At 47.2% G+C, this 20,110-nt stretch overlaps 1 protein-coding gene across 5 annotated transcripts in view; it reads left to right on the top strand.

Moving 5' to 3' along the window:
* The window catches only part of NCAM1 (neural cell adhesion molecule 1), a 348,410-nt gene that overhangs the window by 262,603 nt on the left and 65,697 nt on the right, over positions 1-20,110 (top strand). For all 5 annotated transcript variants that reach the window (XM_061144838.1, XM_061144856.1, XM_061144847.1 and 2 more), the window contains exons 2-7: positions 11,428-11,502; positions 13,164-13,382; positions 15,162-15,305; positions 15,704-15,841; positions 16,939-17,056; positions 17,481-17,647. In XM_061144838.1, coding sequence (XP_061000821.1) covers positions 11,428-11,502; positions 13,164-13,382; positions 15,162-15,305; positions 15,704-15,841; positions 16,939-17,056; positions 17,481-17,647 — 861 coding nt within the window. The remainder of the gene's footprint in view (positions 1-11,427; positions 11,503-13,163; positions 13,383-15,161; positions 15,306-15,703; positions 15,842-16,938; positions 17,057-17,480; positions 17,648-20,110) is intronic.

A 20,110-nucleotide genomic window follows, 5' to 3' on the forward strand; every position in this document is an offset into this window, starting at 1 on the left:
ACTCAAACTCATGCCCATCAAGTCGGTGATGCCATCCAGCCATCTCATTCTCTGTCATCCCTTTCTCCTCCTGCCCCCAGTCCCTCCTAGCATCAGGGTCTTTTCCAATGAGTCAACTCTTCGCATGAGGTGGCCAAAGTACTGGAGTTTCAGCTTCAGCATCAGTCCTTCCAATGAACACCCAGGACTGATCTCCTTTAGGATGGACTGGTTGGATCTTCTTGCAGTCCAAGGGACTCTCAAGAGTCTTCTCCAACACCACAGTGCAAAAGCATCAATTTTTCGGTGCTCAGCTTTCTTCACAGTCCAACTCTCACATCCATACATGACCACTGGAAAAACCATAGCCTTGCCTAGACGGACCTTTGTTGGCAAAGTAATGTCTCTGCTTTTTAATACAGCTGCACTTACTAAGGCCAGTCTCTGGGGCTCCCGAGGTGGCACAGTGGTGAAGAATCTACCTGCCAGTGCAGGAGATGCAGGAATCATGCGTTCAATCCCTGGGTCAAGAAGCTTCCCTGGAGTAGGAAATGGTAACCCACTCCAGTCTTCTTGCCTGGAAGATTCCATGGACAGAGAAGTCTGGCAGTCTGCAGTCCATGAGGTTGCAAAGAGTCAGACACAGCTGAGCACAAGCACAGAACTCCAAGTGATAGACTCTTTTTTACAATTTATTTTTATTTTTGGCTGCTATGGGTCTTCGTTACTGCGTGCAGGCTTTCTCTAGTTGCGGGGAGCAGGGGCTACTCTCTAGTTGTGGTTTGTGGGCGTCTCATTGCAGTGGCTTCTCTTGTTTCGGAGCATGTGCTCTAGGGCGCATGGGTTCAGTAATAATGGCCCCCAGGCTTAGTTGTCCTGAGGCATGTGGAATCTTCCCAGACCAGGGATGGAACCTGTGTACCCTGCAGGCGGATTCTTAACCACTGGACCGCCAGGGAAGTCCTCAGTGATGACTCTCGCTCTTGAGGGACAAAGGTGAGATCAGGGCAAACCGAGCAAGGGAAAACAGTCTGTGACAGAGCTACTGAGGACGCAAAGCAGATGAGACAGAGAAACAAGAAGAGGCGTCAAGTCAGCAGTCAGTATGTGGGCCCAACCCCGTGGCCCCTGAACTTTGCTCTGGGGACCCTAGACTTCTGCTCCTGTGTTTTCCATCTGTAAAATGTAGGGGTTGCAGAGCATGTTTCAGGTCCCCCCGGCTCAAACCTTCTCTGTTACTAAATGCTTCTATAACCCTGCCCATGAATTAATCCGGTGGAGCAGAAGACAGAAGTCCACATTTTCCACCTCTCGGCACACACTCCTGCCCTCACGTGGCAGGTGCTTCCCAGGGTGGGGACTATGAAAGATATCTGCCTTCCCCTCTTGTGGACTATAGGAGACAGTATTAATGCCCACCTGGGAAATATTTCACTCCTGGCCTGGAATCTAGCCCTTTTGAGGCTCTCTGGGGCTGCTTCTGACTTTTTGCTACTTTGGGGAAAAGATTAAGAAAATTTTTCAATGTCTCTCCTTCCTTTATGATCTCCTGTTAAAACAAGCAAACCAACAAAACTCCTTTCATCAGGGTCTGGCTGGCTTCTTTCCTGTGTCTGACCGTGGTTATCATGTGGAATTTCTTTGGGTTGTGCTCCTGGTTAATATCCCTTTGAGTCATTTCTTCTGACTCCTGTTAGATGCCTCAGAATGCTCCCAGTAGGAACTGTGTACTTTCTCGGAGGTAGAGGTTGGCTATGGAGTGACAGCCTGGGGAATAGCATGAATCTATCACTTCCGAGCAGATTAAACCAATGCATAGATCTTCTTGCCCTTTAACCAGAGCACGAGGACACTATGTGATGTGATATGAATCAAGTTTTCTAGTTTCTAGGTAGTTCATAGGGGTGACAACCATGGTTTGAAACCACTGACTTAGTTCTGTAAAACAAAACCGTCCAATCAGACCCAGTGGAATGCTAATTTGACCCAGGGAACTTGGGAGGCCAGGAAAGCCGAAGCCCTTATCTCCCTTGGCTCTGTGTTCTGAGTTGAAGCCAGCCCCATGGAGCAGAGCCAGGACCCAGTTATCCCGGTTCCCAGCAACTCATGTCATTTATTTTGCTAAGAAATAGAGTTGGTTTCTGTTGTTTGACTACTAGAATTTCATAGGATAGATTATTTGGGGTAACAGGATATCAGATTAATCATCCAAACCTCAGTTGTATAGCAATGCGTAATGCTTTCTCTTCCTTAGTATAATTTTATGATATCAACTCTATTGGGCTTCCTGGTGGCCCAGTGGTAAAGAACCCGCCTGCCAATGAAGGAGACACAGGTTCAATCCCTGGGTCTGGAAGATCACTTGAAGAAGAAAATGGCAACCCACTCCAGTATTCTTGCCTGGAAAATGCCATAGACAGAGGAGCCTGGAGGACTACAGTCCACGGGGTTGCAAAGAGTCGGTCATGACGTAGTGACTGAGCCTGCACACAGGCAGCTGTATTATCATATTACATAGAAAGCTTAAGAATTCTGAAGTTATATTCCCCTTTCTCACACCTCCCCCCGTCACTCTGGAAGAGTCCTGAGGTTTGAGGAGGTTAAAGAGAATTTTCATCAGGAATTCTCATTGCATCACTCTTGTAATGAAACATTGTCCTGTTTTGGTGGCTTTATTAAAGTGATAGGCATGGGAAACCCACTCGGTACATGAGCCAAGTTGAGTTTGGTTTAGAAAAATCTGTATCTTACTTGCAGCTTGTCTATATGGTTTGTCTTCGTCCAGAAGTTCTGGTTTCTCCATTCAGAAGGCATTAAGGCGTTAAGCCGTAGAGCCGCCGCCAGCACCACCAGCACCAAGACGCTTCTTCGCTGCCTCCTCCAGTCTTGAGTTCTGCTCTGGCAAGTCAGCTGAGTGCTGGTGTTGTCAGCCAGGGAAGACCGTGGCTTTCCTGAGGGCTTCCTTCACTCTCTAGGCTGGCTGACATACGGGGGGAAGCCAGGGACCCAGGGTCTTGTGGGGACTGCACACAGAGGGTCTCCCAAGGGTTTGGTTATCAACTTACTTCAGTTGGCTTACAAACCCCAGGTAGATTGTTTCTGGGTGTTTTGATGTAAATGAAAATTACATAGAATTCTCAGCAATTACATAATTCTCAGCATTACATAGCATTTACCCTAACTAGGACTGGCAGCCCTGAGTATGACTCCTGGATGATTTTGGTTGCTGCTATGAACCCACTTTAGACAGCGAGGATGCTTCCAGTGGGAATCAGAATATGGCCTGCCATTATGAGGCTAGTATACAGAAAGTGAAAGTGAAGTCGCTCAGTTGTGTCCAGCTCTTTGCCACCCCGTGGACTGTGGCCTACCAGGCTCCTCCATCCATGGAATTTTCCAGGCAAGAGTACTAGAGTGGGTTGCCATTTCCTTCTCCAGGGGATCTTTCCAACCCAGGGATCAAACCTGGGTCTCCTGCATTGTAGGCAGACGCTTTACCCTCTGAGCCACCAGGGAAGCCCAGTATACAGAATCAGAAGCCAAAAATGTGTAAGAATGTGTATTTTATAGTTCCTTTAAACTGACATGTAACTCTTGTGTTGATGTTCGAAAGTAAAACAGTCTACCTCGTTTTCTTCCACTTGGCTGCTGTCAATCGGAGCTCAAGCCAGAATTGTGAGACTCACGTATCAAGGATGTGACATGCAAGTCCTTTGTCATCCTTAATTGTTTATTTGTTTTTCTCTCCCAAAATGAGATAAATTTACCTATGTCCAGCTGCTTCTTCCAGCAACAGCAATCTGACAAGTTGAATTATTCTATTCACATACACTCACACTGTCTCATCTAGTGGATCTTGTGTGTATGATACATACACATAGATAAAAAGACAGGAGCTTTCTTGGTGGTCCAGTGGTTAAGGATCTGCCTTGCAATGCAAGGGACACCAGTTCGATCCCTGGTCCGAGCAGATCCCACATGCTGCGAATCAGCTAAGCCTGTGCGCCACGACTACTGATCCAGCACTGTAGAGCCTGTAAGCTGCAACTACTGAAGCCCACACACTGAGAGCCTGCGCTCCCCAGTGAGAGAGGCCACTGAAATGAGGAGCCTGCGTATGACAATGAAGAATAGCCTTCACTGGCTGCAACTGGATAAATCTTAACACACACACATCCCTTAATTGACTTTGGACAGTCGAATGCAGTAGTCTACAAGAGGTTCCTGCTATCTCATTCTCATTACAAACATCATAGGGTATTTTGTTTGGGGGGGGTGTGTGTATGTATGTGTGTGTGTGTGTGATGTCAAAGAACTGTCATATATGTACTGTCATTTGAAACACAACCAACACAACCCTGACCTTGTGTTTGGAACTTTACATACTTTTCTAAATCATCTCAACATCCCCATGAGATCAACTGAGTTGTTATGGCCATTTACAAATATGGAGAACGGGTTCTGAGATCCTCCTGAGAATTCAGGATTACTACGTATCAGAGTTGGAATTTGGACCCCAGCCTCTTACTCCATATCCTGACTTCCTAACCATGAGTCTTTCCTGACTGCTTAATTCTCATGACAGTCCAACAACACAAATTCAATTTTATCATCATCCCTATTTTACAGATGAGAAAACTGAGGTGAAGTGACTTGGCTAACATGCTTACATTATTGGTTTTCTGGCTTTGATTGAATTCAGTCATCTTTTATACCAGTGAAGTTATGACAGGCAAGATAAATATCTTAAAGTAATGTAGAGCATGGCATTGGTCCACCTGACCACCACATGGCTGATTTGGAAGGTTACTTTATCTAAAACCATAAAGGTAAACATAACTTTTTGCAAAAATAGTAATCAAAATAATTTCCTTGGAAAAGGTTATTGATAGGGGCTTATTAATAATACACAACAAATATTAAATGTGTATTAGGTGCCAGAGACTATTCTACATGTATTAATTCATTTTATCTTTCCAACAACCCTCTGATAAGGGTTCTGTTAGTCCCCATTTAACAGATAAGGAAACGGGCTCCAAGAGGTTAAATAACTTGGCCAGGCTTACACTGCTAGAAAATGGTAGAGCTGAGGGTTGGCCCGGAGTCCATGGCCTTCACCACTCTGCAGGATCTCCATGTTAGTCTCAGTTTTGCGTTTGTTGAGTTTCTTTGATTTATCCGTGAAGTCACCCTCCTATCTCCCGTCGTGTACTTTGTTGACCATGAGGCAGACTGTCTAGGCACGTGGGGATACCTTTGTTATTACATTCCTGTTCTGACATCTGGATTTCTCACAGGTTCATCGAATGAAATACACTTTAGCATCATTTGAAAAGTAAAAAAAAATAAGTCTCCTTTAGTGGTTAAGTACATTGCTATTTAAGACTCATTTCTAGAACAATAGCTGACAAAATAAAATGTAGAACTTGATTTTGATGCCTTTTTCAAAAGTCCTTAGCCTTTGTTAAATAGGTTCTGGAAAATCTTTTTGTCTGATACATAGTCGCTGATCAGACTCATCGTCCATCATTCACCCACCTCATAACTGATGGTCAGGACATGCTCCTCAGGTGTGCCTCCCTTGGCCCTAGGCCTGCTTCATCTCTGCAGTTTGTCTTTCTCAGGAGCCAGTGTCTTATAATCACTTAACAAGACAGTATATTGGTCAGTCATGGGAGAGACCTGGGCTCACCTGCTGCTTTCCGCCCCTGCTTCCTCAAGCACAGAAGGTTCTGAAAAGAACAATAAAATTAAACTGGTGCAAGAAGTTGCTAACTCAGGGGAAATCTACGGAGTCTGTGTTGAAATCAGAATTTTTTTTTTCTTGTTGTTTTGCTTAGGAAGATCCCACCTTTTCTGATAAGTGCCTGAGCGCCTTTTAGAACTGAAATTTCAATTCCCTTTTCTTTAGCAACTAAGATCTCAAAGCTTGCTTCTGCGAGGGAGTTTGAAAATCATAGAACTCCTCTTTCAACCTGAAGCTGTTTGCTAAACAAGGTGTCATATGTTTCAGAACGAGACATCTATTTTTTTAAAGACATTTAGATAGAAAACACATTTTAAAACATATGCATCTCTCACAGGGTTATTTTATTTTCTGAATGAGATGTGGAGAAGGGACTCATTCCATTCTCAAGAGAAGCTCTTTCTATCTGTTTGCAAGGGATAGAACAGGGTGGGAGAAATGGCTGGGGCTTTGGATGTCATTTGGCCTGGGTTTGAATCTTGATCCATCATTACCATTACTTAGGGCTCTGAGCCTCCACTTCCCCATCTGTAAAATGGGAACTTTAATGCTATAGTTGGGTTTCCCAGGTGGCGCAGTGGTAAAGAATCCACCTGCCAATGCAGGAGACACAAGAGGCATGGGTTTGATCCCTGACTTGGGAAGATTCCCCTGGAGTAAATGGCAACCCACTCCAGTCTTCTTGCCTGGAGAATCCCATGGTCAGAGAAGCCTGGCGGGCTACATCACAGTCCATGGGGTAGCAAGGAGTTGGACACAACTTAGCGACTGAGCACACACACAGTGCTATGGTTATCTGTGAACAGAGAGGCCCGTTATAATTAACCGGAGTAGACATGATGACAACAACTTGATGATTTTTTCTAGCCCATAATTTAGAAAGAGCAAATGGTAACTTAATAGGTAATAATAATAATGAGACCATTAGGAAGCCAACAAAAGATTAATGATAGCTGTGAAGTGTAGGGAGAAAGGCTGGAGTCTTGAAATTAGATGACTTTTAATCTTGACTTTACTACTTACTAGCTGAGTTGCCCTGGGCAGGTTATTTCATTTCTCTCAGCTTTGATTCTCTCTTTTATAGAATGAGGACAATCCTATTGGCCTTTTTATGTCTCAGAACTGTCAAGGAGTCTCAGGGGAAATAACAAAGTGTGTTTTGTAAACCAGAAAGTTTGAACCAGCTTCCTGAGGTCTTGGGTGGGGGGTGGATGGGTTCTTTTTTGGTTTTTTTTTTTCAGTATATTTGTTTTTAATTGAAAGATAATTGCTTTACAATACTGTGTTGGTTTCTGCCATATGTCAACATGAATTAGCCATAGGTATACCTATGTCCCCTCCCTCTGGGAACTCCCTCCCACCCCACCCCACCCCACCCCTCTAGGTTGTGACAAATCCCTGGTTTGAGTTCCCCGAGTCATGCAGCAAATTCTCACTGGCTGTCTGTTTTACATGTGGTAATGTACATGTTTCCGTGCTACTCTCTCCATTCATCCCCCCCCCTCCCCAACTGCCACGTCCACAAGTCTGTTCTGTATGCTTGCATCTCCATTGCTACCCTGCAAATAGGTTCACCATACCATCTTTCTAAATTCCATGTGTATGTGTTAATATGTACTTGTTTTCTCTCTGTGACTTATCACCCTGTGTAATAGACTCTAGGTTCACCTACTTCATTAGAACTGACTCAAATGCTTTCCTTTTTACAGCTGAGTAATATTCCATTGTATATATTACCACAGCTGCTTTGTCCATTCATCTGTCGATAAACATCTAGGTTGTTCTCACGTCCTAGCTCGTGTAGATAGTGCTGTGATGGGCACATGTGTCTTTTTCAGTTATGGTTTCCTTGGGGTATATGCCTAATAGTGGGGTTGTTGGGTTCTATGGTAGTTTTATTCCTTAATTTTTTGAGGAATCTCCATACTGTCTTCCATAATGGGAGGACACTGACAGTCTGCCCCAGGGTCCCAGCCAGTCCAGCCACCTGTGTTTATAAGTGTGTATCTTTGGATGCATCTAAGATGACTAGATAACACACCATGTTTCCACAGAGAATGTTTCTGCAAAGCGAAAAATGAGATACTTTTTCTGGGACACATGTTTTCAGAGTTCCTCTAAAGGGTCTGAGTGAGGCCTGGTGAGGAAATTTCAGTTATATTTGCAACTGGAGAAAGGTGAAAGTCAAGACAGGAATTTTTATTGGGAACAGTGAGAAGACGAATACCCTAAGAAAAGAAAAGGCCACAAGAAGTGGAGGGAAGGAGTTTGGGACTTGGAGCAAGATTTCCACTCTTCGTTATTAAACCTAATAATTCATGGTTTCGCATTTGGGGGAGAATAATCAGCCATTGTGCTCCAGTGGAAAACATCCAAGGTTGAGTTTCCAGAGAGTCTGGGCTTCCTCTGGCCCGGGTTTGACTGGTGTCTAGAAGGAGAAATCACTGTCTTCTGCATGTGTGCAAAAGGGCAGGCGTCTGAATGGATATCTCTTCTTTAAAAAAATGTCTGTGATGATAAATGTGTGCCTGGGATCTGGGGGAGCTGGGAATTCCTTGGTAATGCTCGTTTCTCATTTCTGTCCGTGGTCCAGAGATAGATACCAGCCATATTCGAGGATGGAAACTCTTCAGCCTTGCCGTGTTCTCCTGCCCCTTGAGAGTCATGTTCTGTTTGAAAAGAGCTGAAAAAAAATGAAGGCTGCTCTTTCACTTGGGATAAGAAAATCCTTCTCAAAGCAATAAGGGCTCTGTGAGACTAACAGGATCCGTATGTCGAAGCTGGCTGCTAATACATAGCATATGGGCCAGCACACTTTCCAAGCTAGAAATATGCTTCTAATTCTCCAAAGAATGCCCCAGTAAACTCCAGAAAGGACCATTACTTCGGCGACGGGTGGCCGAGGCTCAGCTTCTGGGCTTCATAGGCCTGTTGTTCTGTGGAGTATGAGCCACGGATAGGGATTGAAAAGGTCCAGGTGGCCTTCAGATGGGTGGTACAGGCTTGTAGCCCCCTCCTATAGGGCCCTGTGCTCCCCCAATATACCATGGGTTTGGTCTCTTCTGTTAAGGGATATGCATCCAATTGTTTGTTAAACTGAGTGGAAACATTTTATCTTCTACTGGCAAAGATAGCATTATGTAATGGAAAGAACGCTTACCTGGGAGCCAGGTGGCCTGGACTCTGGGGCCACGCTGGCTCTCACTAGACATGACCCTAGGGAAGTCACTTTACCTCTCCTTTCTTTTTTTAGTTTAAAAAAACAGTTTTTGTTTTGTTTTGTTTTGTCTTTTTTTGTTTGTTTGGCTACGTTGAGTCTTAGTTGCAGCACGCATGATCTTCCATTGTGATTCTCAGGGTCTCTAGCTGTGGCCTGAGGGCTTAGTTGGTCCAACACATGTAGGATCTTAGTTTCCCAGCCAGGGATCAAACCCATGTCCCTTGCATTGCAACGCAGATTCTTAACCACTGGACCACCGGGGAAGTCCCTACCACTCTTCTCTGACCAGAAAATGAGGAGGTGGGACATGGTGATGGTTGGGACCCCTCCTGCTCAGGTCCATCCAGAATCCATCCAGAGGAGAGTGATGGAATAAAGTAGCCACAACCAGGCACACCTGCCCCACCCCCGGTGCTGTGGCCCCCACATTATAATCCACTGTAGCGTGAAACAGGTGGCCAGTCCAGGTTCGATGCATGAGGCAGGGCACTCAGGGCTGGTGCACTCGGATGACCCTGAGGGATGGGATGGGGAGGGAGGTGGGAAGGGGGCTCAGGATGGGGGACACATGTACATCCATGGAGGATTCACATCGATATGTGGCAAAAACCACTACAATATTGTAAAGTAATTAGCCTCCAATTAAAATAAATTAATTTTTTACAATTAAAAAAATAATCCATTGTAGCGCTGCGCACTGCGGGCGAAATTCACGAAAGGTAGGGGGAAGACCTTTCATTGCTCTCAGGAAGAATTCCGTCCTGGGTCTCAAATGAGTAATCGGAAGCAAACCGACTGCCGAGAGACAGGCGGCCCCTCCATTCCTATCATATTTCTTCTGAGCTGGCATTTGGAAGCCTCTGGATTCCTGCTTCATATTCTCAGAGTGGCGTGCTCAGCATCCTCGCCCAGCCTGTTCCTGACTTCTCACTCCTCCCCATTCCATTCCTGTCCCACCAAACCATCCCTTTCTCTGCAGCCTCTGCTGGGTTTTTCCGTGGGATGCTTTGTCTGTAGGATGGCGAGGAAGGCTGTGCCCCTGGTGGATATGTTGCCCCACGCTCCCCCTTGCCCACCCCAAGCAGGCCCTTTGATCCCTGTGTTTCACTGAGTACAGCCGTGGTTGCTTCATCAAATGAGCACAGACAGAGACCCACAAGGGCTCTGCCTGCAAGTCCGTCACCATGGCAACGAGTATTCCCTCTGCTCTACTGTGCAGAGAAAATGGCTGTTAAAAGGAAGGGCTTGCTGAGTCTCTATTACTCGGTCTGTTTTGTCCAGGCTCCTCCTTCATACCAGCTTGCAGAAGCTTCATGCATTCAACCAAATGTCCATTAGCCTTTAGCTTGCTGATTTACTTTACCTAAGAGGAGGAAAGGCAGAAAGAAGTTGGATCCCAATGAATAATAGCACTTCTGCTACCCTAAGAATACATTTTCGTGAGCAATGGTTATCTGACTTAAGCAGATAATCGAGGAACCGGGTGAATACAGGAATCCACGAGATCCGGTGCAGTGTGTTTCGTCTTAATGGGTGGAGTGGACTGATGGAGCATGCGTGCATGCATAGCTAAGTTGCTTCAGTCATGTCCACCTCTTTGCAACCCTGTGGACTACAGCCTGCCAGGCTCCTCTGCCCATGGGAGTCTCCAGGCGAGAATACTGGAGTGGGTTTCATGCCCGCCTCCAGGGGGATCTTCCTGACCCGGAGATCGAACCCGCGTCTCTTATGTCTCCTGCATTGGCAGACAGGCTCTTTACCACTAGCACCACCTGGGAAGCTGGATAGAGCCTATGGGTATTCAAATCGAGTGTAGTGAAGTAGCCAAGGGATGCAGGGGGGCCACAGGGCAGAGACTCCAGCATTGTAGAAGAGTGACTGACTGATCGGGGTGACCATGTTTGATCGCTGTCTCCTCTGATGCAAAGAGATGGATTGGTCCTATAGTCACAAGGGAGGTGAGTGTTTGTTTGGCATCCCCTCCCCCAAAACTAGGTTGGATCTTCACGTCGAATCCTTTGTGGTGGTTAAGCTCTGCGGTGTGGGGAAGTGGCAGGAAGCCCTGTGCAGGGTTGCGGACAGCAGGCTTCCCTCTGAACACAGCTGTGGGGACCCTTCAGGTTGATGATGAACGTGCAACTGGCTGGGCTGCCATTTCCATGAATGAAGGGCTGCTGTTTGGAAGCAGGACACTAAGCTTTCTCAAAAGGTCGGGAACATTTAAGGCAGCGTTCACCCCAGGTCTCCCGGGCGGCCTGCACCGTCTGATAGAGGACAGCAGTTGCACATGAAATGACCTGGATCGTGTCCACTCCTGGCTTTGGTGTGAGGAACTGTAATGACACGTTCTCAAAACCCAAACAACCTCCTCTCTTCGCTCTTTCTGGAAGTGGGCGAGGAGACTCCGTTTTTGAATGAAAGCTCTAGTTTCCGTCTCAAAACTGTGAACACACGTTTAAACTGGACTTTTTGTCTTTTTCAGTTTCTCTGCAGGTGGATATTGTTCCCAGCCAAGGGGAAATCAGCGTGGGAGAGTCCAAATTCTTCCTGTGCCAAGGCAAGTACCCCTATCACACTGCGTCTCAGGAAACCCACCCCGCAGGGCAGAGGCCACAGCTGCATCTGCTGGGCTGATGGTGTGCCTGGAATCTGAGCTCACCCTGTGACCTGGGAAGTGCTCAGACCATCTCCCTTCCCCTCACCAAGTTTGCCCCGGTACAGTGAAATGTGCCCTGTGGACATCCACCTGGTGATGGAGGAGATCGAGGGGTTTTCTTGGGAAGGTCAACACAGCCGCCAGACCCCTGCTCTGGGTGCCTCCAGAGTTCCGTGAATGACACTGGAGAGCAGGGCTGCTTCAGAACGAATGCTTCAGTGGGTCAGTGTCTGGATTATTAGAATCTCCCGGAGCAGGAAAACACAAGAAGCCCTAAAATGTGCCTGGAAAGAAAAAACTGAGTGCAGCCATCTCTTTTGTGGTGAGGACAGGCATCCTGGGTTTTCCAGCTCTCCAGTGAATTCCAATATTCTGTCCCATTGCCTGCACCAGAGCTCAGAATTTGTCAAACCTGGTGTCCTTGTCTTCTGTTTGGAAAACATATCCCATTTCCACAGCTCAGCTAATTATCAGGAAATGTCCTGCTTCCTGTGAGGTTCTGGAGTCTCTGTATGTGACGTGCCTGGGATTGGGAACATGAAAGGACCAGGAAAGAGCTGAGCTAGGTGTAAGCTGACATCCAGCAAGTCGCTTTCGGCAGGGAGGGGTTTGAAATGCTGTCACGATTTGCACGGGATGAGGCGGCTCGTGGCCACTGGATGTCTTCCCTCCAGCTTTGCCTTCATTGCAGCCATTGAAACGAGCCGGAGAGGCCACCATGGAACCCACAGCGCATCTTGCAAAGGGCGATATTTGTTGAAAACATGATGGGCCCTGAAAGGAGGGCTGCTGCATTTCTGTACTAAGCATCTGTGCCAGGCGGTAGGGTGGGGATGCAGGCGGGGGAAGGGCGCTGGGCAGAGAGGACGCTGTGCGAGAACCGTCCAGGATCCCAGAGCCCTTGTCCCGGCTCAGTGTCTGGACAGCTCAGCAGCAGCCGTGTCCGAGCCTCTGTGCTGCCTGGGGAACGGATGATGGGCCATGCTGGCTACCTTCTTTGAAGCATTTCAGCAGATGTGTTTGCCTGTCTGAGGCGGGGGGCAGGGCGGTGGGGGGCGCGGTGTGCTGAAACGCCAGTTTGTGCAGGCAGGTGGTGGAGCAAAAGTGGTTGGAATTTACACTCCGAGACTAGCCGGTATCTCATCTTCTATTTAGGAGACCATAATCTAAGCCCTCGAAAACAAGCTGATGAGTTGGCTAACCAACTAGCCCTTGAGCTCAGATCCAGGATACTAATTCCCTTTGCCCCACAATCTGCGGGGCTATAAGCTACTAGTTCAGTGCCTGCACACAGTGGGTCCTCAACAAATATCTCTTCCCACGCTAGGGATAGGCCCACTATGAGAAATATCAGCACCAATGTTTGTTGAGTTATTTACAAATATTAAAACAGAACAAACACAGAAGTGACCAACATGAATGGTCACACGCACACACTTCCCACCTCGTTATCAAACCTGATGAGCCCTTCCTCAGGAGCTCTTATCAACTACCTACTGTCTCCTGGAGGGCTCTTTGTCTTTTCAGCATCAGTGGTTTGAAAATAATCTCTCCCTCTTCAGTGGCTGGAGATGCCAAAGATAAAGACATCTCCTGGTTCTCCCCCAACGGAGAGAAGCTCACCCCGAACCAGCAGCGGATCTCAGTGGTGTGGAACGATGACTCCTCTTCCACCCTCACCATCTACAATGCCAACATCGACGACGCCGGCATCTACAAGTGCGTGGTCACTGCGGAGGATGGCACCGAGTCAGAGGCCACAGTCAACGTGAAGATCTTCCGTAAGACCCCCTTCCTCCTCCTTCTGTATTCCCTGACCTCTCCTTTGGCCGGGAAGACAGCACGGGTAGCAGAGAATGGGGTGGAACACAGGACTTGACTGGGCCTCTTTTCTGCTTTTCTCTAAGTCTTTTCTGCATCAAGATAAGAGCTCCAATATGGGTTATTTTGATTGTTTTCTGTGGGTTTTTTTTTGGGGGGGGGGCAGGCGGGGGCCTACTGGTTTCAAACTAAATGTATTATTTCATGAGGTACTCTATACAAGGGTTTTCCAGTAAGGAAAGGAATCTGCCTGCCAATGCAGGAGATGTAAGAGACTTGGCTTAGATTCCTGTATCAGGAAGATTCCCTGGAGGAGGGCATGGCAGCCCACTCCAGTATTCTTGCCTGGAGAATCCCATGGACAGAGGAGCCTGGCGGGCTACAGTCCACGGAGTCGCAGAGAGTCAGACACGACTGAAGTGACTTAGCACACGTGCACACACTCTACACAAATAAGATTTTATCAGGGAGTTCTGTAGTGGTCCAGTGGTTAAGAATCCACCTGCCAATGCAGGGGGTGTAGGTTTGTTCCCTGGTAGGGGAAGATGCCACATGCTGCAGAGCAACTTAGCTGATGAGCCACAGCTGCTGAAGCCTGCACGCTTGAAAACCTGTGCTCTGCCGCAAAAGACGCCACCGCAATGAGAAGCCCATACGCCGCAACTAGAGTGTAGGCCCCGCAGCAACAAAGACCCAGTGCAGCCAACAATAAACAAATAAAAACTAAAGTAAAATTTTAAAAATGTTTTATCAGTATGTTTGCTGAAAAGTTGTTATATTTTAATGCCTATTTAACACACGTGTAAGTTATATCAGGGGATTTGTATTTTTTTAATTTTTTTTATTGGAGTATGTTGTGTTAGTTTCTGCTCTACAGCAGAGTGAATCAGCCACGTGTGTACAAATATCCTCTCCTCCATCCAGTGTGATTTTAAATGATCCTTGGCCAACTCCAGACTCACAACTGTGTTCATGCTGGCCACAGCTACCTCGCCCTGGCCTTGATTCTCTAAATGCATGTTACACCATTCCCAGAGGGTGTGTGTTCCCCTCACCCTTCCCCAAGTGTTGACTGACTGTTTTACACCTCAGTTTATCCCCTCTTATTTCACTGTTTCCTGCTGGCAGTGGAGTGCAGAGGCTCGGTGGGGTGGGAAGGGTTATCATCTGAACATTCTGTGCCGCTCAGAGCAGGTGGTTCCCATTGCCACTGAAACCAATCTAAAGGTGGCATCTCGTTATCTTGTTATCATGCGTCTGTCCTGTTGGCCAGGGTAATGGTGGATGACCACTAATGGAACAGTATTGATTGCCATAAGCCTGCCTTTCCTGTTCTAGTCTTCAAAATTCTGTCTGCCATAGATAGGCTGGAGTTGGGGGGTCAGACAGACTGGGGGACAGAGAAAGGACTGATGGCTCCTACTATTCATTGTAGAGTAGATGTCCCACCAGTACATTGCGTTGCATTAGCTCCATCCACCTCTCCCTCTGTAGACCCTTTTCCGCAGAGTGTGATGAACTTAGCCCTCTGAATATTCAGACAGTAACTGCCAACCATGGCTGAACATATTCCTCTTGTGCCATCTGCTTTGCTGCATGTTTGGCCAAGTGACGGGTGGAGCCCGTTGGGTACCGCTGCATATATGGACTCGAATCCAAGCGGTAAGGCACCAGTGAAAAGGGGTTTTTTTGTGGGAGAACCACTGTTTTTCCTCACTCTCCACTTGCCCCCTTTTCAGAGAAGCTCATGTTCAAGAATGCGCCAACCCCACAGGAGTTCAGAGAGGGAGAAGATGCCGTGATCGTGTGTGACGTGGTCAGCTCCCTCCCCCCAACCATCATCTGGAAGCACAAAGGCCGAGATGTCATCCTGAAAAAAGATGGTGAGAGCAGGCAGCTGCCCCTTCCCCTGGGCCTCTGAGCCCCTTAGGGTTTCCACCTCTGCCAGCTGCTGAGGCGCCCCAGCCCAAACTCAGACTCCAGTGTCCCAGAACTGCATGCCGTTTCCAGGCTAGCGGTTGCATGTCTATAGCTTGTATATTCAGGCACGTGACTTTCTCTCCAAAGAAGAATACAGATTTCCAGCAGACTTTTGCTCTTGGCTCTATGTCAGAGCCAGGGACAAATTATCTTATTTCAGCTTAAATCCCGTCCCCACTTCCAGCCCTCCACCCACCCCCATGAGACTCAAGGTAGGAAAAAGGCAAGGTTCAGCGCTCTGCCTGCCTCTGTCCCATCCTCTGACTGATCCTGGGACAAACCTGCTTCTTGTCTTTTCTAGTCCGATTCATAGTCCTGGCCAACAACTACCTCCAGATCCGGGGCATCAAGAAAACAGATGAGGGCACTTACCGCTGTGAGGGCAGGATCCTGGCCCGCGGGGAGATCAACTTCAAGGACATTCAGGTCATTGTGAATGGTAAGGAGACCTGGCCTTCCTGCTCTCTCCACGGCTCCTGCCTTGGCTCGTCCATGCCAGCTGAGTCCACCCCTCCCCCAGCCCACCCCCGTCCTCTGCCTTGTTTATTTGTTTGTTTGTTTTTAAAGACACTCACCTTTTGGGTCTCCCTCAACTATGGGGACGTCCGGTGCAGTTCTGGAGCGTCCTTCATTATCTTGCAGCACTAGAAACTTGCCCCATGCTTCCTAATAAATTCTTCCTTATCCTTCATTGTCCTTGATGTTACTGTAATGGTGAAGTTAGTCCCCTGGTTCAGTGTTCAGAGAAAATATTATTATCAATTCAGGCCTCAGAATAGTCAGAATCATAGTCCATCCGTGGGTTTATTAATCTTAATTTGCAATGTCAAATAAACACACCCGTGGAATTGATCTGACATTTACAACATGTTTAGAGGGAATTATAATGTCAGTACTAAGAAAATAAGTAAATCATGGTTGAATTGTTTTAGATATTGAAATGTATTTTTTGCCAAACTCTCTCTCTCATTCCTTTGGTAAAAACCAGTTTGTGCACAGAGTTGTTTAGGACAGTCCAAGAGAAATGTCACTCTTTGGTGAGCTAGTGCATTTCACATTGGTATTAACCATTTAATTACTGAGAAAGAAAATTTTGAACCTTTTCCAGTATTAAGAGACCCCCCCTTTAAATGTCAAGTTCTGCCAATCATGGTAGTTAAGATGAGTATGCACTGATTGAAAAAAGATATAATGATAAATAGCTACTGTAAGTTGAACACCACTTTAAAATAAGGAAGACATTAATATAGCTTCTAAATCTGTATTATTGAAAAGCAATATTATTATATGTTGTTATACATATAACATTACTAAGTATTGTTGAGAAACACTCATGCATGCTTGTGGGTGAATTATTTATCCAATTTACAGTAATTGTTTAGTGCACACCTGCATTTAGATCCCTTTCACTAAAGGTCTGCAGCTACCCAAGACCCCCGACCCTCTGACTCGGGGTCCCCCAAAAATGCCCCTTCTCCAGGCCACCGAGTCCTTTCAGGTTTTCCCAGCCCCGCTGACAGCCCTTCTTTCTTTCAGTGCCACCCACCGTCCAGGCCAGGCAGAGCATAGTGAATGCCACCGCCAACCTCGGCCAGTCCGTCACCCTCGTGTGCAACGCCGAAGGCTTCCCGGAGCCCACCATGAGCTGGACAAAGTAAGAAACCGGCTTGAGCCTTTATGACCAACTAGCGGAGGAGACCTGGCAGGGCCTACTCTGTGTTGGCATTTCCAGGGAATGGGGTGGGCAGCTGGGGACCAGAAGCTCCGAGAGCAGAGTGGAATCTTCCAGTAAGATCTGCTTGCCTTGCGTGTGCTTTGGATTCCTCCATCTTCAGTCTGTGGGGCAGAACCAGAGGCCCTCTTTGGAATTTTGGAGGATGCCATTTGCAGCCCTTAGGCAGAATCGGAGATTTGGTTAAAGGAGTCACACAGAAAGAAATAGAATTGAATGTCTTAACTTTCCGTGCAAGTTCAGTCTTTGACATGCGTTCAGTTTGCATTTTATGGAAACTAATTAAAAATCAACCTCTTAGCTCTGTCGTCAAAATCACGGTCCTTCCCGTTTCTGTGCCCGGCAGGGACGGGGAGCAGATAGAGAATGAGGAAGACGAGAAGTACCTGTTCAGCGACGACAGCTCCGAGCTGACCATCAGGAAGGTGGACAAGAACGACGAGGCCGAGTACGTCTGCATCGCCGAGAACAAGGCGGGCGAGCAGGACGCGTCCATCCACCTCAAGGTCTTCGGTAAGGACAGTGCAGCCAAGGTCATTGCTCTGCCACGGTTTCTCTGACAGCTTGCCGTCCATCAGCAAGACCCTGTCCACTCGGCCTGGGAATCAGCCCCCAAACTAGCTGCTTCTCTCCAGCTCCCACCACCTCAGCCCGAGTCCAGGCCATCCTGGTCCTCACCTGGTCAATGAGACCGACTACCAGCTGACCCCCCTGCTCCCCATTGTCCCCCTCATCAGCCTCCCCCACTCCCAGTAGCTGGAATGACCTTACATGCCACTCCTCTGTTTCGAATCCTCCAACGGCTTCCTGTTGGAGGCATAAAATCCGGACTCCTCTTTGGGGGCAAGACACTATCTGCACTCGCCCTGACTTCCTCCCTGACCTCATCATCCCTCCACACTTACAGCTCTCCAGCCCCAGAAGCCCCCTTCCTCTCCCTTAGACACACTAAGCATGTTCTCTGTCTCAAGGACATTGCTCCAGGTGCTTCTTCTGCTTGCAGCCTCATTCTGCCAGATCCCCTGCAAGCTGCCCTCTGCTCATCCATTATCCAGATCTCAGCGCATCCTTCAGATCACCTTCTCAGTGAACCCTGCCCTCCCTGCTCTGACCCACGCAGCTCCCTTATCACTGCGCCCACCCACTCCACTGACCTCTTCTTCAGTGCCCTTCTCCCTGCCTGAACTGATCTCATTTACATACTGGTTTGGGGGATTGCTTTTCCTGCGTCCACTAAGCATGTGAACTCCAAGATGGCAGAGCACCGGCTGCCTTATACATCACTTTATCTCTGGCTTTCCAGATAGTGCCAGACTTCATAATAAGTGGAAAAAAAAAAAGTGAAAATGTTAATCGCTTAGTCATGTCTGACTCTTTGTAACCCCATGGACTGTAGCCCACCAGACTCCTCTGTCTATGGAATTCTCCAAAGAGTACCGGAGTGGGTAGCCATTCTCTTCTCCAGGGGATCTTCCCGACCCAGGGATTGAACCTGGGTCTCCTGCATTGCAGGCAGATTCCTTACTGTCTGAGCCACGAGGGAAGCCTATAATAAACAGGCCCTTGTTCAGTGTTAGTGACCAAATGGCTGCCTCTGTCTCCCTTTCTTCCTTCCCTGACCTGTGTGAAGCAGGATTATAAAAGTCATGAAAAGAAACTCTGTATCTCTACTCGCTTTGTCTCTATAAACTCAGTTAACTTCCATTCATTCAGAGCTGAAATGCATTTTGACCTGACTTTGAAAAACGAATTTGTGGCGGAGAGATATTTAACCTAGTGACTTTCCGCTCTGTCTGCTCCTCTTTTTCAAAAACACAGATCAGGGAGTCCAGTGTAGATGGTGCTGCCAGAGAACAGACACTGCAGGGGCATCCCTGATGCATGCAGCTCCTTGGTGGTTATAGCGCATGTGCCTGGGGAACCTTGCCTGGGACCCGCCTGTTTAGCTCAATAAGGAGAATGCACTGATGTTTGTAAACACAGACCTTTGAAAACCAAGCATTTCTGCTATCCTAGATGAACCCTGCTTATTCATTAATGACAGTTGGACTTGGAAACAGGTTATCAGTTGGGTCGAAATTAACTGTGCATACTTGCGAGTGCAGCTAAATTTCTTGGAAAATATTCTTGATGATGTTTTCTCTGATTTCGACAGGTCTACCTCAGACTCTGATATTAAGTTTTTCTAGATGAAAGACGGATGCATTTGTTAATATATTCCTTCATTTCACAATTTCTAAACTGGAGTACAGTTCCTTTGCAGTGTTGTGTTACTTCCTGCTCTGTGACAGCAGGAACCAGCCATGTGTGTGCATGCGTGCCCTCCCTCCTGCGCTCCCCTCTCCCGCCGCATCCCACCCTGGTCCTCACGGAGCACTGAGCTGAGCTCCCTGTGCCATGCAGTGCTCCCACCAGCTGTCTTACACATGATAGTATAGATATGTCAGTCCGGACCTTCCAGTTGGCCCCACCCTGTGTCCACATGTCCTCTATATCTGCGTCTGTATTCCTGCCATGAAAATAGGTTCATCAGTACCATCTTCCTAGATTCTATATATATGCGTCAATGTACGATATTTGTTTTTTCTTTCTGAGTTACTTCACTCTGTATGACAGACTCTAGGTTCATCCACATCACTACAAATAATCCGATTTCATTCCTTTTCATAGCTGAGCGACATCCCATTGTATATATGTACCACATCTTCTTTATCCATCCATCTGTCAGTGGACATTTAGGTTGTTCCCGTGTCCTGGCTATTTTAAATAGTGTTGCAATGAACTTTGGGGGAACATGTGTCTCTTTGATTTGTGGTTTTCTTAGTCACTCTGATTTTAAGTTTTTCTAAGTGAAAGACAGAGGCATTTGTTCGTGTATTCCTTCATTTCATAATTATTTATTGAGTAAGCTTGTTGCTGGACAGAGGGGCAACAGAGGTGAGTAAGAGAAGGTCTTTTGACCCCAAGAAGCACAAA

This window comes from Dama dama, chromosome 1 (assembly GCF_033118175.1).
Source record: "Dama dama isolate Ldn47 chromosome 1, ASM3311817v1, whole genome shotgun sequence".
Lineage (NCBI taxonomy): Eukaryota > Metazoa > Chordata > Mammalia > Artiodactyla > Cervidae > Dama > Dama dama.